The 24024-nt window shown below is 42.0% G+C and overlaps 1 protein-coding gene across 8 annotated transcripts; it reads right to left on the bottom strand.

The window, feature by feature from the left end:
* Window positions 1-753: 753 nt before the first annotated feature.
* Window positions 754-23827, bottom strand: LOC309666167 (GTPase IMAP family member 4-like). 8 transcript variants are annotated; one of them, XM_082473349.1, is made up of 5 exons: window positions 19916-19930; window positions 16954-17101; window positions 6101-6199; window positions 4966-5019; window positions 754-2498 (listed from the first exon to the last, which is right to left on the bottom strand). In XM_082473349.1, exons 4-5 carry the CDS (start codon window positions 5003-5005, stop codon window positions 1573-1575), a joined length of 966 nt encoding a protein of 321 aa, XP_082329475.1. In that variant the 5' UTR covers window positions 5006-5019; window positions 6101-6199; window positions 16954-17101; window positions 19916-19930; the 3' UTR covers window positions 754-1572. The 8 variants fall into 8 exon arrangements, with proteins under 8 accessions (XP_082329475.1, XP_082329474.1, XP_082329469.1 ...); XM_082473348.1 differs by lacking the exon at window positions 19916-19930 and adding an exon at window positions 17912-18520; XM_082473343.1 differs by lacking the exon at window positions 16954-17101 and having other exon boundaries at window positions 19916-23827.
* Between the last annotated feature and the right edge of the window lie 197 nt (window positions 23828-24024).

Here is a 24024-nt window from a genome sequence, read left to right as displayed (position 1 = left end):
TACAATAGCACGTTAAATTCATATCGCCAATGATGAAAACAGTAGAGACAGAGATCGCCCACCTTCTGCAGAGTGAAACCAAATCTCTCTACTCAGAGTGACTACCTCTAAAGGAGTCATGTGCTTCTTTGCACGGGGCTTCTCATATCCTTGAGCCTTTGTTAACTTTTATTAAATGTACAGTCTAAACTCCTTTGTGTTTGGGGGAAATCATGGAGAGACATATGCCCTAGTTTGAGCAAAATGGGTTAGGGCATGGAGAAGACGATTTTAAGGTGACAGAACAAGGAGAGTTGGCGTAGGTCACATATGACCACCAGAACACGTTGGTAGAACATGGAAAAGTGCTTTGGGGAAGGCTAGAAATTATTAGGTGAAGAGTACTCAGTAGAATAGTATAAAAGGGATAGGGACTTAGCTATTTTTATCCATGTATTAAAAAGAATTGTTGCAGCAGGAAAGCCACAAAGGTCTCAGAAACGTAGGTCACGTGTAATTTCTGTCAACACATAATGAATGAATCCAAGGGCAATGTAGTCTTTGACTGTCAGAGGTGTTGAGAATGTGGCTCAAACCTTCCAGGGAAAAGGAGAAGGGGAGAAGTCTAGAGGGTAGACCAAGACTACCTCCAAAATCATCTTGAACTTTTACAAAAGACTATAATTCATCCCTGTGCTCTTAGAAGAAGTAGTGGTAGTATTTTCCAAAAAACAAAAGCAAAAACAAAAAAAAACAGATTCCATTTTGTACAAATATGAGAGAACAGAACAGTTTTATTACAATGACAATAAGCAAACAATTCAATTGGGTGGGATAGCAGTTAGTTTCACAAGAAAAGGAGAGAACTTGTTATTCAGCAAATTGGTTGGTGTTGGTCAAAGAGTTTCTACAGATACCTCTGAATATACCAAACATTGTTCTCTTATCTGTTGAATTTCTATCTTTCACTCTTTCTCGCATTTCACGTAGTTGAGTTCTGAAAGATCTGTCTTCCAGACAACTCTTTGTTCGTCAGTGGGCAGAAGATAAGGAACAATTTGAGTCCTCCGTAAAATTGTAAGTAAACAAATTTCCAATCATCTACAAAGAATTCTATAAACATCTCCATCTATAAGCTTAACTAATGCAAAGAATTGATCTTTCTCATAAACTATAAGGTTAAGATGAGCACTGTGGTCCTGAGGGTAAAATAAGTGAGAGGAAGCCACAGGGGGAGATTACCTACCAATCTAGAAAGAATCTAGAGGAGAAACATTTACTAGGGATAAACAGAGAAAGCTTGGGGTCATCTTCTTTGGTCTCCTGCATTCCTTCTCTCTGTGTCTCTGAGAAAGAATTCACCAGTTAGGGAGCATCAATACATTGTGCTTTGGAGTTTCACAGATTGAGAACTTGTCCCTCCCCTGTTAAATCAATCAAACATATACCAATTGCCAACAGTGAACTTTACTCTCCTGAGTCCTGAGAGTCTGAGAGACAGAAAGATGAGAATGCTCTGACTTATATGGGGCAGGGCCAGCTGAACATATGCAGGAAGTATAGACACATTTTCCTGAAGTTTAATCTTAATGTCTAATCCTCAAACAGAGAGAAAACAAAGGAAACGATCTTCAACAAGCCTAAGATGAATTCAACTATCCCGCTCTGATTCTCAACTTCGTCTCTGGCATTTTGCTGCCTTGTAGCACAGAGAGCCTCCCTTTCTGCCAATTCCCTCCTCATGTGCATCACTTGCTTTTGCTGTTCTAGTTCATCCTCCAGCATTCTGATTTTCTCTTCATACTCCTGTCTTATCTGCGCTTTCTGTCTCTCTAGCTCTGCTCTGTAATTTTCTTGCATCACTCGGATTTGTTTCTGAATCTCCTCCTCAGCCTTTTGGTACATGTTGTTCGTGAAGCATCTGCCTTTGCACTCTGCGACCACGCGCTGGACCAGGACCAGCAGCTGCTCCCTCTGGTCCTCCTGCACAGCTCCTGCCGCCCTGTTGTTGAACACACAGTAGCGGTCTCCAAACATGCCCATCAGCTCTTGAATGCCTTTTGGAGCTTCCTTTAAGTAGTCACGGAAATCGATGCCTTCCAAGTCATCTTTCCGGGTGAATAAGAGGATCATGTGTCTCCTAGCTCTCTCTCCAAACATTTTCAGGATCTTTTCCGTGGCTCTGTGGTCTTCCGGCGTGTAACGGCCCAGCGGGATGACGAGGAGCAGAGCATGAGGCCCTGGCGAGGTCAGGGCCATGCAGCGAGCAATCTCCTTGCTAGTGTCAGCATCCTGTACCTCTGTGTCAAAGATGCCAGGTGTATCCACCACGACAACTTCCCTCCCCTTCCAGGTGCTGTTTCCTTTCTTACAGGACCTGGTGATGGATACTGCGGAAAAGCCAGAAGGAAACATTTTCTTTCCGAGGATGCTGTTTCCTGTTGCACTTTTTCCTGCCCCAGTCTTACCCACTAAGACGAGTCTCAGTTGTGACTCTCTGGGCTCTTGGTTTCCAAGCCCTGGCACAACAGGAAATAAAAGTCGTAGCGTTAGAAGGAACGTCAACTGTCTCCCCTGCAAGTCCCCCGCCCGCCGGTGCCTTGCTCTGTTGCCTGCTAGGGTCCTCTGCACTCAAGGGATGTCTCTAGAGAGCCCTCTGGGCTCGTGCTCCTCTTGCAGTATTTGAGGACCACCCAGGTAATTTTCAGCATCCCCTTGCGCTTCTTACTGTGACCTTGCGTAGGTAAGTAGCCCACAGAGGAGGAAACAAAATGCTTAAGAAGAGAACTCTGAGCTGCTACTGGTAGCTGGTCCTCATAAGATAACATAGGAAGTAACACAAAATTGACGTTGCATATTTTACTTCCCAGGAAAGTTCAAAGTTAATATCAGAGCAGCAGAGCACAGCAACTGAAACCTTAAGTTACAAACCAAATCATCTAATAGCTCTCTTCCTGTGTTTGTATTCAGCGAGTCTCTGCGTATCTCTTTAATGTACCTATAAGGTCAAAGTCTGCCCGGTTTGTTAGGCATAGACCCGGGACCGGTGGGAAGACAACTGGCAATCACGTTTGAGAGGCTGTTGTCCCGAGAAGACAGACCCTGCCAGCCGGCCCTTGAATGTAAGACTGATTCCTGCATGAGGAATCCTGTGTTATAACTACCTATTTCTGCTTTGAGACAATGCATACATTATCCCACTTACAACCTCATAGACACTGTTACAAACCCCAATTAGTTTTCAGGGCTATCATCCCCAAAACCAAGAGCCAACTAAACGGTTGATGTTTTAGTTTCTCAGGCTAAAAATCTAGGCGTCACCCTTGACTCCTCTCTCTCCCCTTCTTTCTATATCCAACCCATCAGCTGGTTCTCTTGGCTCCAAATCTGTTCGCTTCTCTCTATTTTGAAGATCATCATACTAGCCCAAGTTATATCCCCATCCATGCTTCAGTAGTCTCCTAACTGGTCTCTCTACTTCCGCTTTGGCCCTTTCAGTCTATTCTGTAAAGTGGAATAATCTTTTAAAAATAGCAATCAAACAGAAGAGGGAAATTGCAGAACCTCCCACTCTGGCTTCCACAAAATCTGTAGTTCATCCCCATCTCGCACACACTTTATGGTGAAGCTTTTGCTCATCTCTGGATCCCTAAGGCAGAGTTTCTCACATTTGATAACCAGAATCCTGGGGTGAAAGAAGTAAATTTCCCGAAGCTGAGAACACTGGATACAGGATGGCTAAGATTACCTAAGGAAAAATGTGGATGGGAGTTCAGACTATTATTTAGTTAGCATCACAAAGGAAGATGCCAACTATAGGATATTCTGAGGGCATTGGTTGACCTTAGAGACAGGGAGTAGGAAAATCATGGCTGGCGAGATAAAAAGGCACCAAAGGCCAGTGCCAACACTGCAAAAATTGGCCAGTGTTGACAGCAAATGGATGGCAATCTATGATAGATGGCAAACACAGCCATGAATTATTCCCTCTCTGTACTCATGCCTCTTGGGAATGTGGATTTGCAGCTACTCTCATCAAGATGCTGAGTCCGTTTCTCCAACCCTTGAATCTGACTGGGCCATGTGACTTGCTTTGGACAGTAAGGTTGTGAAAACATGATCAAGCAGAGACTCCAGAAGTGCTGACTTATTGTAGTTTGCCTTCTCTTTCTGCTTTTCGGAACCTTACAACTGCCCTGGACTAGCCTACTGGATGAGAGACACAAGGGCCGGTTATCCCTGTCCCCCTGGTCTGCCCAAGAGCTTGCTGACTGCCAGACATGTCTATGAGGCTAGCCGAGATTATCCAGTTGCATCCTGAACCACCAGCCTACCACACATGCATGAGTGAGTCTGGCTGAGATTAGCCAAGTTGATCCAGACCCAAAGACTGCCCAACTAACCCACAAAACCAAGAGCCAACTAAACGGTTGTTGTTTTAGGCTCCTAAATTGTGTGGTGGTTTGCTAAACCAGCAAAAGCTCGAACGATATAATCAATTTCTATGGATAAGGGAGTAGAGGGAGGGTTATGTGAGGAACGGAGTGATCAGTCTGTTGAATTTGTTGGTTATAGTGAGGCCACCAGCAACAGGGAAATTAGGGACCTGAATGAGGAATTAATTATGCCCATGTTCCTCCTTCCCAATCCTCTCTTGGGCTGAAGAGAGGGGCAGAGAAACAACCAGGGAGGCTACAACCCGCTGTTCTGGTGTGTCCACGCTGTAGGAAGTAGCACACAAGAAACCTCATCAAGCCCGTATCAATCAGGAGATTCTAACTCTCTTCCTCTTAGCTGTTAAGCTACATCACAAGGAGAAGCCGTAGAGGGTCGAGAGAAATGAGACAGCAGAGTAAATGAAGGGAAAATAAGAAATGTGGTTGAAAATGTTTTGCTCTTGCGCAGATGGGGACTGACTGACAGGACAGGAGAGCCCCGGCCCTCCTCCCCCAAGCCTGGCCTGCCTAGCCCCGAGCAGCTTCTCACCGTGGCTGGTCCTGGAGTTGCTGGGGTAATGGGCCGCCATTGTACTTTGAATTCCTGGAAATAAAGAAAAATAACTATGTCATTTCAGGGAAGTGGAGAGTAACTGGAAACTGGAAATGTTATCCTCATGTAACCAACAGTTTCTTTTTTTTTCATAAACTTGCTTGCTACTCAGTTTCTCTTCCTCTATTTCCCAATACTTCTCCATTCTCTGTTTTCAGTCTCATTTTCGGATTGTTCATTTTTCTTTACACAAATGTAAGTGCTTCAGGGTCTTCCTTGGTACTGGTTCTGGGTGCCCTGCCCCACTCTATTCAGTGAATGATTGCTTTGAATGCCATTTATATGTAGCCTGCAGCCTAGACCCTTCTCAGAGGTCCAAACTTTTAATTCCCATTCAACTTCTCCAGTTGGCAATTTTATGGGCATCTCACACAGAACTCAGACAAAATGGAACCCTTGACCTCCATCCCCCCCTGGTCCCCATTTCAGTAAAGGGCACCACCAAATGGCTCACGCAGAATCTTGGGGTCCTCCACAGCGCTTCTTTCCTCACTTGCTCATCAGTCTGTCACCAAATCCTATTGATTTTACTTCCAAAAAATGCAAAATTCTCCATTTCTCCCCATCTCCATGTTCATCCAACCCACTGTCATTTGATTGCAATGTAATAGGCTCCCAACTGATATTGCATCTTCAATCCCTTCTCCACTCAATAATCAGATGCCTTTTTAAAACTGAAATTTGACTTTTTTCCCTTGTTTAAATTCTTTAATGGATTCCTTTTGCTTTTTATTGTTCAAATAGTTGAAAACCCTTGGAATGGTCCAAAAGGCCCTCCATGCTCAATTACTCTCTCTCTCTCTTTCAAAAGGCTTGAACCATACTGGCCTCCTCAATGTCCCCTGAATCCTCTAAGCTCCCTCCAGCTCCTAGACCCTTGGGGAATATTTCCCCCTCCCTGGAGCACTCCCACACCCTTCCAATGCCCAACTCATTTCTTCTCAGCCCTGAGGCTTCAGTATTCTGTTATTTCTCCAGAGAGGGCTTCTCCACCCCCATCACCAACCAACAAGTTAGCTCTGGTGTGGAGTTTGTGCTAGCCACACTCGAAGGGTTTCTATAGAATACGTACCACAATAGGAAGTTGTGCGTCTGATTTTTTTACTGTCTCCTCGTAGACTGTAAGCTTTGTGATGGTGAACCGTCTGTGTCTTGTGTGCCCCGTTATTCCCTAGGGACAAGCACAATATTGGACAAAGCATGGATCTCAATAAATATTTATTAAATAAATGAATTGATTTTAAAAAATCTCCCTGATTCTTGCCTCCTCTCTGATTGAGCTTTATGTCCAGCCCAATCTGTCTTGTGAAAAAGATGATCATTTCCTTATTTTTTTTTAAATTAATTAATTTAATTTTTGGCTGCATTGGGTCTTCATTGCTGTGCGCGGGCTTTCTCTAGTTGCGGCGAGTGGGGGCTACTCTTCACTGCAGTGTGCGGGCTTCTCATTGCAGGGGCTTCGCTTGTTGCAGAGCACAGGCTCTAGGCACGTGTGCTTCAGTAGTTGTGGCACGTGGGCTCAGTAGTTGTGGCTCATGGGCTCTAGAGCTCAGGCTTTGTAGTGGTGGCACACGGGTTTAGTTGCCCCATGGCCTGTGGGATCTTCTCGGACCAGGGATTGAACCTGTGTCCCCTGCATTGGCAGGAAGATTCTTAACCACTGTGCCACCAGGGAAGTCCCCTATCCTTTCCTTATTAACAACACCTAGCATCCTTGAAACACGGTAATACGTTTTAAAGGTTTTCTTTCATTGCTACCTACTAACGTTGGGCAATGGAGAAAGCCATTTGAAGAACTCTTAGCAGATCAGATTTTAAGTAGGACAGGCTGAAATGCTAGTTGTTAAAGAAAGGGTATCTGATAGGAAGCCAACAAATACAAATTTCAAACACTGTTAGAAAGACAGGCACTTCTTTTGAAAGTGGATTAGGAATAAGGAGTAGAAAACAGCTTCTTGTAAACTGGGAGGAGAAATCACAGAAGTTTTAAAAATCAGCGTTGGTCACAAAGATGATTTTGGTGATTGATTTTAGGAGAAGGAGTAAGATACCAGAAACAGGAAAATAAAAGGTTTGGGGTGTTTCTTAAACACCATTCTTAAGAACGGTGTTTCCATTCAGTCTGTGGACTTTCTCTTCAGCATTCTTTAATGCTGTTCTCTTTCTCCTAATTCTGATGTAAAACCAGAGGACTGAACTTCTCTCCATACTGACACTGGATGGCTGAGTTCTCCTCCTACTGCCTAAGAAAGAAGCATCCATTGATCCCCAGCTTCTCCTGAACTGTAGACAGTAACATGGGTTGGCATCTCCCTCCTCCTATCTCCTAAAAGTTCCCCTTCCCCATCTCTGGGTGAAGCCCACGACGGGACTGTTCCTGAGGAGGCAGGTTCAAAGGGGCAGCTCTGAGCAGATCGTTAACTGGGTAACAGAGTCTCTGATCCTGACTGCGTGCTGGCTTTGTGACACGGGGCTGCTGACCTGCGCCTCTTACATCTCCTAGTGCTCTTTTCACCACCAGCTCCCCACACAGCTAATTCTGTCTTCTAATTCTAATTCTAATTCTGTTCAGCCAACACAAACCCTGAAAGCTTCAACTTCACTTATAAATTCTATCAATGGGGAAAACAATCATTTATTCCTACAAGTATCCTCTGAGCAGTGACTGCTGAAAGAGTTATCAATTTGTAGGGCTGAACCTTCAAAACAGAATACTGCCTAAAATCAGCAAAGACAGGAAACAGGAACCAATGAGAAATATATTCTGAGAGCACGTTTGCAGGGAGTTTTAAGATATAGATCCAGAAGAGAAGTCCCCCCTCCACCAAATCACACATTTCCCTCCCTCTCTTCCCACTCCCACAGACACCCCTATTCCCTTACCTAAAAAAAATCTGGGTCCTGCTCCTTTCTCTAACTTTGAAAGCAATGCTAAAGCAGGAGGCGACACTAAGCTATCAAGAAGGAAGAGGAGAGAGGAAGTGAGGGGAGGAGCTGTCCAAACATGCTTATGGAAGAGACCTGCCCACCTTATCACCTAGCAGTGCCAGAACTTTCTGCAATGATGAGATTGTTTTGTGTGGTTCAGTATGGTAGCCCTGAGCCACAAGGGCTACTGAGCTCATGAAATGTGATGAGTGTGATTGAAGAACTGAATTTTTAATTTTATTCCATTTTGATTAATTTAAAGTTAAATAGTCACATCTGCATAGTTGCTACCATATCAGACCACGCAAAGACTCTATTGGGAGGGACGAAATGTGGGTCATGCCGTGAAGTTTGAGAAAAAACTACTGGGTCAAAACCAGGGAATTGCCGCTCAGAGTGTGGCCAAGATGGTGGAGTAGGAAAACCCTGGGCTCACCTCTTCCTATGGGCACACCAAAATTACAGCTATTTAGAAAGCAATTATGACCTGACAACTACTAGAAAAGATTCCCCACAACTATAGATATAAAGAAGGAACCACAAGACAGATAGGAAGGGGTATAGTCAAGGCCCACACCACTAAGTAGGTGACACATAAATGGGAAGATAATTGCAATTACAAAGGTTCTCCCCAAGGAGCAAGGGGTCTGGGCCCCACTTCAGGCTCCCCAGCCTGGGGGATCCTGCACCAGAAAGACAAGCCACCAAAATATCTGACTTTTATGGCCAGAGGGGCTTGCACATGGGAGAGCAAGAAGGCTCTGGGAAACAGAGACCCCATTTTTAAAGGGCACGGACAAAATCTCCATGCTCTGAGACCCAGCATAAAAGCAGTGATTTGAAAGGAGCCTGGGGCAGACTCACTGGCTGATCCTGGAGAGCCTCCCAGAGAGGCAGGAGGCAAGGAGGACCCGCCTAGTGACATAGACTCTGGCAGCAGCTGTTTTGGGGAGTTCATTGTATGACCAGGACACCTGTCATAGAATGGAGTCTTCTCCATTCTTGGAGACTTCCCTCTAGCCTATTCCTGCCAGGGGCTTACCTGCTCACCAGCCAATTGGCACCAGTCCCAGAGCCTCCCAAGCCAAACAGCCAGCCATGAGAGCACTCAATGCCACTCACCAGGAAACTGGCACCAGCCCTGCACACTCTGGACCCTGCAGGCAGCCACCCCAAACCTGGACCCACCCACCAGTGGGCCAGCACCAGCCCTGGAACACCACAGGTCCCACAGCCAGCTGCACCGAATCCCAGCCCCACCCAGCAGCAGGCCAGCAGCCAGAGCACAAGCCAGGGCCTGGCAGCCAACTGGGCCAGAAAAACCTACAAAGAATACTCTACCCAGCAAGGCTCTCGTTCAGATTTCATGGAGAGATCAAAAGCTTTACAGACAAGTAAAAGGTAAAAGAGTTCAGCACCACCAAACCAGCTTTATAACAAATGTTAAAGGAACTTCTCTAGGAGAACAAGAAAAAGCCACCAGTGGAAACCAGAAAATTACAAAACAGAAAAAGCTCATTGGTAAAGGCAAACATAAAGGTGAGAAATCATCTACGTACAAAGCTAGTAGGAAGGTTAAAAGAGAAGAGCAGTAAAATAATTTATATCCACAATAAGCACTTAAGGGACACACAAAGCAATTAGATGTAAAATATGATATCAAAAACGGTAATGAGAGGAGGAGAGTACAAAAGCAGGGATTTAAAAATGCATTTGAAATTAAGAGATCAGCAACTTAAAACAATCATATATATATACACCTCATGGCAACCACAAACCAAATATCTATTATAGATACACAGACACACACACACACAAACACACACACACACACACACAAGGAAAAAGGAAAAGAGAAAAAAGAAAAAGGAATCCAAACATAACACTGAAGATAGTAATCAAATCACAAGAGAAGAGACAAAAGAAAAAGAAATTTATAAAAACACCTACAAAAACAACCCACAAACAATTAACCAAATGGCAATCAGAACATACATATCAATAATTACCTTAAACGTAAATGGACTCAATGCTCCCATCAAAAGACACAGAGTGGCTGAATGGATACAAAAACAAGACCCATATATATACTGTCTACAAGAGACTCATGTCAGATCAAAGGACACACACCAGCTGAAAGTGAGGGGATGGAGTCCCTCCCATCAGGAAGCTTGCACAAGCCTCTTAGATAGCCTCATCCACCAAAGGCCAGACAACAGAAGCAAGAAGAACTATAATCCTGCAGCCTGGGAACGAAAACCACAATCACAGAAAGACAGATAAAATGAAAAGGCAGAGGACTATGTCCCAGATGAAGGAACAAGATAAAACCCCAGAAAAACAATTAAATGAAGTGGAGATTGGCAACTTTCCAGAAAAAGAATTCAGAATAATGATAGTGAAGATGATCAAGGACCTCAGAAAAAGAATGGAGGCAAGGATTGAGAAGATGCAAGAAATGTTTAACAAAGACTTACAAGAACTAAAGAACAAACAAACAGAGATGAATAATACAATAACTGAAATGAAAAATACACTAGAAGGAATCAATAGCAGAATAAATGAGGCACAACGGATAAATGACCTGGAAGATAAAATGGTGGAAATCATTGCTGCAGAACAAAATAAAGAAAAAAGAAAGAAAAGAAATGAAGACGGCCTAAGAGACCTCTGGAATAATATTAAATGTGCCAACATTCGCATTACTGGGGCCCCAGAAGGAGAAGACACAGAGAAAGGATCCGAGAACACATTTGAAGAGATTATAATGGAAAAGTTCCGTAACCTGGGAAAGGAAATAGCCAGCCAAATCCAGGAAGCACAGAGAGTCCCAGGCAGGATGAACACAAGGAGAAACATGCAGATACACATAGTCACCAAACTGACAAAAATTAAAGACAAAGAAAAATTATTAAAAGCAACAAGGGAAAAATGACATATAACATACAAGGGAACTCCCATAAGGTTAACAGCTGATTTCTCAGCAGAAACTCTGCAAGCCAGAAAGGAGTGCCACCATATATTTAAAGTGATGAATGGGAAGAAACTACAACCAAGAATACTCTACCCAGCGAGGATCTCATTCAGATTTGAAGGAGAAATCAGAAAGTTTACAGACAAGCAAAAGCTAAGAGAATTCAGCACCACCAAAGCAGCTCTACAGCAAATGCTAAAGGAACTTCTCTAAGTGGGAAACACAAGAGAAGAAAAGGACCTACAAAAACAAACCAAAAACAATTAAGAAAATGGTAATAGGAACATACGTATTGATAATTACCTTAAATGTGAATGGATTAAATGCTCCAACCAAAAGACACAGACTGGATAAATGGATACAAAACAAGACCCCTATATATGCTGTCTACAAGAGACCCACTTCAGACCTAGGGACACATACAGACAGAAAGTGAGGGGATGGAGAAAGATACTCCATGCGAATGGAAATCAAAAGAAAGCTGGAGTAGCAATACTCATATCAGATAAAATAGACTTTGAAATAAAGTATGTTACAAGAGACAAGGAAGGACACTACACAATGATCAAGGCATCAATCCAAGAAGATATAACAATTACAAATATGTATGCACCCAATATACGAGCACCTCAATACATAAGGCAAATGCTAACAGCTATAAAAGAGATAATTGACAGTAACACAATAATAGTGGGGGACTTTAACACCCCACTTACACCAATGGACAGATGACCCAAACAGAAAATTAATAAGGAAACACAAGCTTTAAATGACAAAATAGACCAGATAGATTTAATTGACATTTCTAGGACATTCCATCCGAAAACAGCAGATTACACTCTCTTCTCAAGTGCACATGGAAACTTCTCCAGGATAGATCACATCTTGGGTCACATATGAAGTCTCAGTAAATTTAAGAAAACTGAAATTGTGTCAAGCATCTTTTCCGACCACAACACTATGAAAGTAGAAATAAATTACAGGAAAAAAAGAAACGTAAAAGTCTCCAAACACATGGAGACTAAACAGTATGCTACTAAATAACCAAGGGATCACTGAAGAAAACAAAGAGGAAATGAAAAAATACCTAGAGACAAATGACAATGCAAACATGACAATCCAAAACCTATGGGATTCAGCAAAAACAGTTCTAAGAGGGAAGTTTCTAGCAATACAGTCCTACTTCAAGAAACAAGAAAAATATCAAATAAACAATCTAACCTTACACCTAAAGGAACTACAGAAAGAAGAACAAACAAAACCCAAAGTTAGTAGAAGGAAGGAAATCATAAAGATCAGAGCAGAAATAAATGAAACAGAAAGAAAGAAAACAGTAGCAAAGATCAATGAAACTAAAACCTGGTCTTTGAGAAGATAAACAAAATTTATAAACCTTTAGCCGGACTCATCAAGAAAAAGAGGGAGGGGACTCAATCAATAAAATTAGAAATGAAAAAGGAGAAGTTACAACAGACACCGCAGAAATACAAAAGATTACGAAGGATTATAAGAGACTACTATGAACAACAATATATGCCAATAAAATGAACAACAGACAAGAAATGGAAAAATTCCTAGAAAGGTACAATCTCCAAAGACTGAACCAGGAAGAAATAGAAAATATGAACAGACCAATAACTAGTAATGGAACTGAATGAGTTATTAAACGACTCCCAACAAACAAAAGTCCAGGACCAGACAGCTTCACAAGTGAATTCTACCAAACGTTTATGAAAGAGTTATCAGCTCTCCTTTTCAACTGTTTCAAAAAACTGCAGAGGGAGGAACACCCCCAAACTCATTCTATGAGGCCAGCATCACTCTGATACCAAAACCAGACAAAGATATCACAAAACAGAAAACTACAGGCCAATATCACTGATGAAAATAGATGCAAAAATCCTCAACAAAATATTAGCAAACCAAATCTAACAATACATTAAAAGGATCATACACCATGATCAAGTGGGATTTATCCAAGGATGCGAGAATTTTTCAACATCTGCAAATCAATCAGTGTGATATACCACATTAACAAACGGAAGAATACAAATCATATGATCATTTCAATAGATGCAGAAAAAGCTTTCAATAAAATTCAACATCCATTCGTAATAAAAACTCTCCAGGAAGTGGACATAGAGGGAACATACTTCAACATAATAAAGGCCATATATGACAAACCCACAGCTAACATCATACTCAACAGTGAAAAGCTGAAAGCCTTTCCTCTATGATCAGGAACAAGACAAAGATGCCCACCTTCACCACTTTTATTCAACATAATTTTGGAAGTCCTAGCCACAGGAATCAGAGAAGAAAAAGAAATAAAAGGAATCCAAATCAGACAGGAAGAAGTAAAACTGTCACTGTTTGAAGATGACATGATACCATACATAGAAAATCTTAAAGACGCCACCAGAAAACTATTAGAGCTCATCAGTGAATTCAGTAAAATTGCAGGATACAAAATTAATACACAGAAATCTGTTGCATTTCTATACACTAACAATGAACTATCAAAAAGAGAAATTCAGTATATGTATAACTGATTCACTTTGTTATAAAGCAGAAGCTAACACACCATTGTAAGGCAATTTACTTCAATAAAGATGTTTAAAAAAAAAAAGAGAGAAATTGAGAACACAATCCCATTTACCGTTGCATCAAAAAGAATGAAATACCTAGGAATAAATCTACCTAAGGAGGGAAAATACCTGTACTCTGAAAACTATAAGACACTGATGAAAGAAATTAAAGATGACGCACACAGAATGAAAGATAATACTGTGTTCTTGGATTGGAAGAATTAAGATTGTTAAAATGACCATACTACCCAAGGCAATCTACAGATTCAATGCAATCCCTATCAAAATGTCAACGGCATTTTTTACAGAACTAGAACAAATAATTTTAAAATCTGTATGGAAACACAAAACACCCAGAGAAGTGAAAACAATCTTTTTTAAAAATTCCTTTATTTATTTCTCTTTATTTATTTTTGGCTGCGTTGGGTCTTTGTTGCTGTGTGCGGGCTTTCTCTAGTTGCAGCGAGCGGGGTCTACGCCCCATGTCCCCTGCCTTGGCAGGCGGATTCTTAACCACTGCGCCACCAGGGAAGTCCAGCCAAAACAATCTTGAGAAAGACGGACAGTTCTGGAGGAATTACACTCCTTGACTTCAAACTATACTATTTAAAAAGCTACAGTAATGAAAACAATATGGTACTGGCACTAAAACAGACACATAGATTAATGAAGCAGAACAGAGAGCCCAGAAATAAACCCATGCACATATGGTCAAAGGAGGCAAGAATATACAATGGGGAAAAGACGTTCTCTTCAATAAGTGGTGCTAGGAAACTTAAACAGCTACATGTAAAAGAGTGACATTAGGACATTTTCTAACACCATATCCAAAAAGAAACTCAAATTGGGTTAAAGACCTAAATGTAAGACTGGATACCATATAACCCCTAGAGGAAGACATAAGCAGAACACTCTTGACAGAAATCGCAGCTATATTTTTCTTGCATCTGTCTCCTAAAGCAGAGGAAATAGTATAAAAGCAAAAATAAGCAGATGGGACCTAATTAAACTTCAAAGCTTTTGCACAGCAAAGGAAACCATCAACAAAACAAAAACACAACCTAGAGAATGGGAGAAAATATTTGCAAATGATATGACACATAAGGGGTTAATATTCAAAATATAGAAGCAGCTCATACAACTCAACATCAAAAACAAACAACTTGATTTAAAAATAGGCAGAAGACCTGAATACACAGTTTCCCAAAGCAGACAAACAGATAGCCAACAGGCACATGAGAAGATGCTCAACATCGTTAATCATCAGGGAAATGCGAATCAAAACCACAATGAGATATCACCTCATATCTGTCAGAATGGCTGTCATCAAAAAGAACACAAATTACAAAAGTTGGTGAAGATGTGGCGAAAAGGGACCCTTCCTGCACTGCTGGTGGCAATGTAACTCGGTGCAGCCATTGTGGAAAACAGTATGGAGGCTCCTCAACACTAAAAATAGAAGTACCATGTGACCCCACAATTCCACTCCTGGGTATATAGCTGAAAAAACAAAACAAAAACAAAAACACTAATTCGAAAAGATGCATGCACCCCGATGTTCATGGCAGCATTATCTACAATTGTCGAGACATGAAAGCTATCTAAGTGTCCATCGACAGATGAATTGATTAAGAAAATGTGGTATATATATATATACACAATGCAATAGTACTGAGCCATACAAAGAAAGAAAATTTGCCATTTGCAAGAACATGGATGGACTTGGAGGGTATTATGCAAGTGAAATAAGTCAGAGAGAGAAAGACAAATACTGTGTAATATCACTTATATGTGGACTCTAAAAAATACAACAAACTAGTGAATAGAACAAAAAAGAAGCAGACTCACAGATACAGAGAACAAACTAGTGGTTACCAGTGGGGAGAGGGAAGGGAGAGGGGCAATATAGAGGTAGGGGACTAAAAGGTACAAACTAGTAGGTATAAAATGAGCTACAAGGATATATTGTACAAAACAGGGACTGTAGCCAATATTTTATAATAACTATAAATGGAGTATAACCGTTACATATTGGGAATCACTATATTGTACACCTGTAACTTATATAATAGTGTCCACTAACTATACTTCAATTAAAAGAAAACACAATGAGATATGAACTCACACCTGTTAGGAATGACTACATCAAAAAGCCAAGAAATAACAAGTGTTGTGAGGATGTGGAGAAAAGGGAACCTCATGCATGTCGGTAGGAATATAAATTGGTGCAGCCACTGTGGAAAACCGAACGGAGTTTCCTCAAAAAAATTAAAAATAGAACTTCATATGATCCAGCCATCTCACATCTGGGTATTTATCCAAAGAAAATAAAAATACTAACTAATAGAGATATCTGCACCCCATGTTCATTGCAGCATTATTTACAATAGTCAAGATATGGAGACAACCTAGGTGTCCACTGATGGATGGAAGGATAAAGGAGATACACACACACACACAAATAGTATTCAGCCATAAGAAAGAAGGAAATCACGCCATTTGTGACAACATGGATAGATCTCAGGGCATTATGCTAAGTGAAATTAATCAGACAGAAAGACAAATACTGTACAAACTCAGTTATATGTGGAATCTAGACAAAACAAAAGCCAGGCTCATAGATACAGAGAACAGCATGGTGGTTGCGAGAGGCGGGGGCTGAGGGTAGAAGTGGGAGAAATGGGTGAAAGGGATCAAAAGGTAAAAATAAATAAATAAGTCAATAAGTAAATAAATAAATTAATTAAATGAATACTCGTTGCAACATGTATATACATATATAAGCTCATTACAGGCTCATATGTAAGCTCACATATATAAGTCAATACTAAGCTTAGAAATACTGTTTAATTGATTATTGAATCTACTGAAAAAAATGCATGAATTTTATTTTATGCAACTTAAAATTCAATAAAGCTGAAAACTCCTGCCATTTAGGTAAAATTGGATGCGAGTAGGAGAGCCAGTTGTGGTAGACTGATTGTAAAACTGGCCCCAAGTTGTCACACTACCTTGTCTCCAGGCCCTTTAACACTATGAATTTGGTTCTCTTCCCATGCAGAGTTGGAACCTATTTTTGCACCTCCTGAAGCTCAAAACCTCTAAGGCTTTGCAGTTTTATTTTCAACAGTTTCTGCTCTTTTATGCATTTCCTCATTTTGCTTCATAATTTGACGCCCTTTTTCAACCCATGCACTCCCTTCTTACGCATGTAAAATATCTGTACCACTTTACTAGAAATTCTATGGTAAAGAGACCAGGGGATGATTTTCACACACATCACAGCACAACCCAGGGAAGTCTGTGGTTCACCCATTTCTCAGAATCTTCTCACAATAACAGGAAAGGCTGTTACAAATTCATCTGTGCACAGCACTTCCTCCCTGCCTCAGCCACAACCCTTTCCTGCCTCATCACCTTCACCTTTGGTCTTACCTGTCACACATAGCTGTGGTCGCTTCACAGGACAGAAAGGTTAGGATGCAAGGTCCACTTCTCCTCCTCTACGTGGCGTGATGCTCTCACAATGGACTCAGACCTGGAGAGGAGGCCTGATTAAGGACCCTCACGGCTCGGTCTTGAGCTGAGAAAAAGAACCAGTGCAATCAGTGGACGCAGGTTGTTCTGCTTTTCTATGCCTTTTAGAATCCTGACAGTGGTGCTTTAAAAGCCTAAACTTTATATAGAAAACTTAACAAGTCAATTTTTTATCATTGCCTGTTTTGAAGTAATAGCAACTTGAAATTTGTATTAGAATTTCTCTATTTCCAAGTTGTAAATGGTCACAAGTAATTCTGTGTAAATATAAATATGTAAATATCACACATTCTCTCTCATTACATTTTACTTCTATTTAACGGGAAATCAGGGATTTCAGTGCCCAGATAGCAAACCGGCCATATGCCAACCATTCTGGAAAATGGACTGACATCAATTATAGACCACAGACGTTCTCTTTCTGCAAACCCTAATAAAAACCAGGGTGCCATAGACAATTAGGAGTATAAGTATCAGAGACAAGAGGTTTCAACAGATTTCCGGAAGGGTGCATTGGAGCAGACATCCACAGCCAACATGGCCCCAGAGAGGCTGTGGCTGAGGTGGCCGCGGATGATGACAGAGCACCTCGGGGAGGTGGGCTTCAGAAATTTCAGCTCCAAGGGGATGCGGCTGTAGGGCTGAAAGCAGGGGATTCGTGGAAGAAGTGAGTATGAGACACATGATCCAGTCATCTCCTCACTTCCCCCTCATTCGGAACCTCACACTTCAAGGTCTCTCTTCCCGAGTGGGTAATTGAAGGAATCTCCCCTAAAGATTAGAGCATCTCCAGAGAAAAACCTCTGCATTCTGGCATTTTGGGTTCCCTCTACATAACAGCCTGTCCTGCGGTCACCTCAGGTGAAGCCTGCAGTCGGCACCCTCACTCAGACGTGGAACTTCCAGGTTTTCTAATGATTTATTCCAAACTACGAAAAGGCAGTCAGGGAGAGCTGCTGTTTGACGAAAAACTGCAATATGAAAGACAGATGAAAGAGACAAAGATAAACAGCAAAAATAACCCCAACGGGAGCCATACACGCAGGAAACAAAACCAGGAAAAGACTAACCAAACATAAAAATAAACTTCTCTTTCAGATATCTAGATTATTAATCCTCCCACTGAAATCAACTAAAAATACTGAAAAATATTACATACATTTTCTTAAAAGCGTAGGTGAGCAGGCAAGAAGATAACCTTTCTCAGACACGGAACTAAGTGAAGGTGGGCAAGTGGAGTACAGCAGCTAGCTGTCACCCTGAGGATATTTCACCAGCCCTGGAGAATTTAAAGTCTGCTTCTCAAAACCACATTGACAAAAAGACTGAGAGTTTTTGCTACCAGCACAACCTCACTAAGAGAATTTGTAAAGAATGTACTTGAGGCAAGAGGAAAGTAATCACAGATAGTAAATCAGAGGTTGAAAAGAAAGAAAGAATAAGGAAAGAAAGAAAGAAAGAAAGAAAGAAAGAAAGGGAAAGAAAGAAAAGAAAGGAAGAAAGAAAAGAAAGGAAGAAGGAAGGAAGGAAGGAGAGAAAGAAAGAAGGAAAGAAAGAACAAAAGAAAGAAAGAAGGAAAGAAAAAATAGAAAGGAAGAAAGAAGGAAGGAAAGACAAAGAAAGGGAGAGAAGATAATGGTAATAACTTCCAGGGCTTAAAAAGGAAAAAAATAAGAAAATAAAAATACACAACAATAATGCATAGATGGGGTGGAAGGTGGGAATGGAGTTTAAATGTTCTATAGTAATTTGTTGTATAAGAGGAAGATTAAAATATAGATTCCCTTTAGACTTTGTTAAGAATATGTGTTGTATGAGGAATATAGCCAATATTTTGTATTAACTGTAAATGGCATGTAACCTTTAAAAATGGTATAAAAAATTTAAAAATTTTGAAAAAGGAATATGTGCTGTGGCCACTAAGAAAATTAGGAAGAGTGTATATAATTTCCAACTGAGTAGAAAAAAAAATAGAATGTGAAAAGAAGAACCAAATAATCCAAATTAAGGCACAAAGAAGAAAGAAAAACAAACTATGAAACTGGTTGGACAAGTAGAAAGCAAAAAATAAAATAATACAAATGCATCCAAATAGATCATAAATTACAACTATGATAAGTACACCAAAGATTTCCGATAAAAAATAAGTATTGTTTGGAGTGGATTGCAAAGGAAATCCAAATCTAAAACATGAAACTTGAGATAGGTTGAAAGCAGAAGTAGAGGCAAATACAGCAATCCAATTCTAAACAAACAAGAACAAAATATCGAATAAAATAGAATTTTCATTCAGTGTTTCTTGCGAGCCTATTATATGCCAAGCACTGTTTTAGGCAATTGGGTATATTAGCAAATGATAGCAGGTAAAGATCCTTGCCCTCCGGATCTTTCAGTGTTCCTTGAAGGGACAGAAAAGAAACAAAAAAGGAATAGTGTGTGAATTATAGAATAATTATAGGAGACGTTCACTTACGTAAGAAAAAAAAATCAGGGAGCGTGGTAAAGAGGACCAAGAGTGAGAAGGCAGGCTAAACTTCAACAGTGTGGAAAGGGAATACCTACAAAGTCCTATCCCGCAACATGGCAACTTGTTGATTGCAAATCCTAGAGAATGCAACCCAACATAGGAAGAGTTTTAGATAATTGAGACGCTTTTTAACAAGAAGAAAGAACTTTGAGAACAATTGCCTTGGGTATTCCATTTTTTATATTTGTTTATAAATATAGATGAGACTGATGTTTAAAAATATAAGTTGGTTTGCAACGTCCTCGGGATCTTCCCAGGTGTCATCTGAAACCCGACGGTGAGGCAGACCACTCCGGGTGGGCAGCTGGCAGGTTTAATAAGCAAGGAACTTACAAAGCTTGTCCTGAGCGGCCACGAGGAGAATAGCTTTCCACCCGTGTCTGCCAGAATCGTCAACCTTTATCCAGAGGCCTTCAGTGGGTTCGGTCCCGTATAGCATCCAGATAGTGTCAATTTCTACTCAAGGCTGTATCCTTGCGGAGGCTTCTGGGAGTGGGGAGGCCAGGCAGAATGCACATTCCAAGGACAGCGGAGTAGGTGGGGAGCCCCCAACTGCGTGGGTCCAGTTCTTAGGTCCAACTCTCAAGCCCCGTGACCCTCTCTCGCGATCTCACAGGCTCTCGTCTCGCGCACCGCGCCCTGGTGGTCAGCAAGGGCTTTCGCTAGCGCGGAGGTGGCTCCTTTGGTAGCTCCCTGGCTGCACTGGTGGCAGATGTCACAGCAACAATACAGTCACATGCAAGAGAAAACGCAGGTTAAGACAATGATTCCCGAAATCAATGACCAACTTTTTCTACCAAGAACCCTATGATCCGAGCCACTGATTTACTAGGTCCCCAGGTAGAGGGGTCAGATCCCTCAGGGTGTTCACTTGTGCCCTCATGTGACTCAATAAAGACGACACATGAACAGTCTCAGCAGTAGGAACACACTGCATTCTGTTTGGACAATGGCACGGGTGCTTCCTTGCCAGGCAGGGATCATGTCCAAGGCCATTCTAGTTTGGAGGGCAGCTTTTCTCTTTAGAGAAATGTCAGCGTTCAGTAAGGACAGGCTTTGTTGGCTACCATTCAAGACTTGCTGGGTGAACTTATCAAGGGCTTCTATGTCTGTATACCTTCCAGAAAGGATGCAATTTTGCCTCTATAGTCAACAAATTACCATTCCAATGAACTTTTGGTTGTTCGTGGATTATATACGCAGCACTTTACAAATGATTGCTGTGTCTCAAACATGCCTTCTTTGACCTTGGCGCTCATTTCTCAACATCTCTGGAACCCCTTCTGCTGGAGTCATCTTTGAACTTAAAAGCCACAGTGGAAAACAAGTCTCTGATTTGTAGCTTCCTTTTCTTTTCAAACAGAAGCATGCTTTCAAGTTTGGTCATTGACCCTGTTCACCAGATTGAGAATCTGGCACAAAGTAAATCCATTCTCCATAGGTCAAGTTGTGATCTCTAAGAATGGTCAGAACTTTGGCCACAGTCATACCATTAACTTGCTGTGACAGTCTCCTATTCATAGCAGTGAGCTTTACTGCCTGTCCTCTCCTTGGCCACAAGGACGGGGAGACTCCATGGCACAGACTTTTAGCTGGTCGAGGCTCCGCTCTGATTGACCGTGAGAAAATAAGGCTCAGGGCTCTTAGGGACACTTCCCCCCCTTCAGATGTTGCAGGCCCTACTCCACCCCTTTGAATCTTTTGACTCTGTGGGATGTACACATAAATACCCCTCTGGGAATGTGGTCATGTCAAATTTCTTCCCATAATCTGCATGAGCAGAGCGCTTCCCTGGACTCCTGCTACACCACTCACGGGAAGCACGCAGCGCCACTCTTACAGGAAGAGGGTTGGCAAGATCTTGGCGTTCTTCTCTAGAGTGATCTCCTCCATAGCAAAGAAGGTGATCTATGGCTAAGCCTGTGATTAAATAAGACAGGCTTCACAAAGAAGGGAGGGCAAAGAAGGAAGACATTTATTCTTGTCTCCTACTGGTCCATCAAACTGGGCCCATTAGTGCCTCATGAAGGAAATCTTGGATAGCTTCTGCCCTAAGCGCAAACCCTCTCCAGTCTCTGTGAGTCCCATTTGTGTAATTACAACATCCAACCCAATAATCAAACTCGGAATTTCATTGCAGGGTAAAGCCTCTCCTTCCCCTGGCTTGTGCCTGCTTCCGCCGAAGGACCAGCAGTGTGCACAGGGCTTCTTCCATCTCTCCCCACCCTGCCCTTCGCCTCCTCCTCCTCCCGTCACTCGTCTTGGTTGTGACTCCTCGTGGGTTGGAGGAGAAGAGGAAAAACCATTGAAGACAAGTCAGGTGTAATCTGGCTTTGGGGGATGGAGGCGCACTTCGTGGCTCTTTTCCTCACGGGGTCCCATTAATGACTGTTCAGAGAGTCTCCCTGGAAATCTGCAATTACAAGTCCAGCTGATGGCCACTGTCTCCCCTCCAGCTGGTCACTTCGACTCCAGTTCCGGGCACAGTTGCGATCCCTGGTGGGCTTCCGGGCAAGTCCCCTTCAAGCTGGCTTCGGCTGGCTCCCTCCTGTGTGGCCCGCGTTTGGTTTATGGGGAGCGCATACTTTTGCCGCACAGTCAGTGACAGTTCTGGCTGCTTCCAATCAGCCTCCTCAGTCTTTACCCCCTGGCGCATAGCAACGTCCTTTCGTATTATATTTCCCACAGGAGCACCCAGCTCCAAAGCTAAACTCCAGAGGACACAGGTCATGTCCTCCCAGGAATCGCTCACCATACACCACTCATGTCCTCTGGCAGCATCAAAGCCCAAGGGGCCGCCTTACTTGCTGTGAGGTGAGAGGGAACCGTCGTCCTATTGGGCAGGGCACACAAGTGGAGCCCCCGTGGAGCCTCCCTTATTAAACCACATGGTTACACAGAGATCCCCCTCTTCACCAGGGAGCCAATTACTCTCGAGATGAAGCCCAAGAATTTGCCAGTCCTGAAGCTTTTTGTCCTTATGATCTGAATGTCCTCTTTTAAAAAGCCCTTTCCTCTTGACCACTTCAAACACCTACCGAATTAGTTGAAGAGCTAAACCTCACCTAACTGGTTTCTAGCTCCTTCCTTGGCAGGTCCTGCCCAGATCTTCTAGTGTATGAGTTTGGAATGTGGGGGTGTTGGCAATACTGAGGACTCAGCTGAAATTCACATTTATGTTCATATCCTGCCACATTCACCCCAGGCCTCTCACATAACCTTCAGTCCAGAATTTCAATGTAGGACGTAGACATTGGACCTGCCCTTTGACGTCTGCTACTCAGCTTGTCACAGACCTAATTGAGTGCTGTCACTCCTGAGTCTACCCCGATGATCTTATCTGCAGACCCTAACTTTCCTGTTTCTGAAGAGAAGCATGATTAATCATTCCAGGCACCCACATGGACACATCCTATACACCCTTCATAGGAGATTTCAAGCCCTGAATTCTCCCTCAAGTCTTCTCCTATGAATCCTACTTTCATTCCCCAATTATGGGTCATGGCTCTCACATATTTCAACAATAGGAATAATGCACACAATAAATGCTGGAATTTCCAGAGACCTCAGAACTCAGAACCACCTTCAGAGAAAACTGGGATGTAAGGATCGTGAAGATAATCGAGAGGGAAAGAATTCCTTCGACGCGGGAGAAGATAATGTCGATGATTTTTATTTGATTTACTCATTTCTCCTCTGGGCATGACTTACCTTCCAAAGTGGAATATAAGTTGCACCTTCCATAGGCCCTAACATATGCCTAGATACACACAAGTTAATTGAATTCATAATGCTTCTGCAAGTTGCTGAGAGAAAATATCATTTAAATGGTCCTTAAATGAAAGGTGTCAGGACAGTGCATGAATAGTTCGCTCTCTAGAGACAATAGTGCACTGATGAATCACTCACAAGGAAGTACCTCTAAATGTAAGAATTGTGTTATCGGGAATAGCAGTTTGGACTAGCGGTGTTATGTCACAACATATATTGTGAATGTTTTCTCACAATGGGCTTTTCTTCCATGCTGTCTTTACTCTACTCGTGATATTTGTGACGACCCTTAGCATGAGCAGGTATTTGGGATCCTATTTTCTCCAGATTTGATCTCGAATCCCTGCCTCCCTAAATTTCACCAGTGCAGTGAATACTCTCAGTCACATTCACAGGCAAAGCAAAGGACAGCTGGAAAAATTCCAACAGTTTGAGTTTGGGTTATCTGCCATCATTATAAATGATATAAAGTCATCCCTCTAAACTTTGAAGTTTTGCAATTATTTTAGCCGGACGGAACCTTTTATCTGCTCACTGCCAATGTCACAGTCCATGGGGGTAAACTTGTCCCAGAGATTTCAACAGTCAGGAGAGATTTTTCTGCTGGCAGAAAACACTAGAGCGAATTGAAAAACAACAACAACAACAACAAAAGTCAGGGAATGCTCTGA

Source organism: Balaenoptera physalus (genome assembly GCF_965194825.1).
Source record: "Balaenoptera physalus genome assembly, chromosome: 8".
Taxonomy (NCBI): Eukaryota; Metazoa; Chordata; class Mammalia; order Artiodactyla; family Balaenopteridae; genus Balaenoptera; species Balaenoptera physalus.
This window is presented reverse-complemented; position numbering and strand designations above follow the sequence as displayed.

Bases quoted from the DNA above. Each gene is read 5' to 3' on its own strand.
- LOC309666167 (XM_082473342.1), bottom strand. From the start codon at position 6,395: ATGCAGCCAAAAATTAAATTAATTAATTTAAAAAAAAATAAGGAAATG. The intron at 5,020-6,100 runs GTACGTATTCTA...CTTTATTTCCAG, and splicing joins ACGCACAACTTCCTATTGTG to GAATTCAAAGTACAATGGCG. The intron at 2,499-4,965 runs GTGAGAAGCTGC...CTGTTGTGCCAG, and splicing joins CAACTCCAGGACCAGCCACG to GGCTTGGAAACCAAGAGCCC.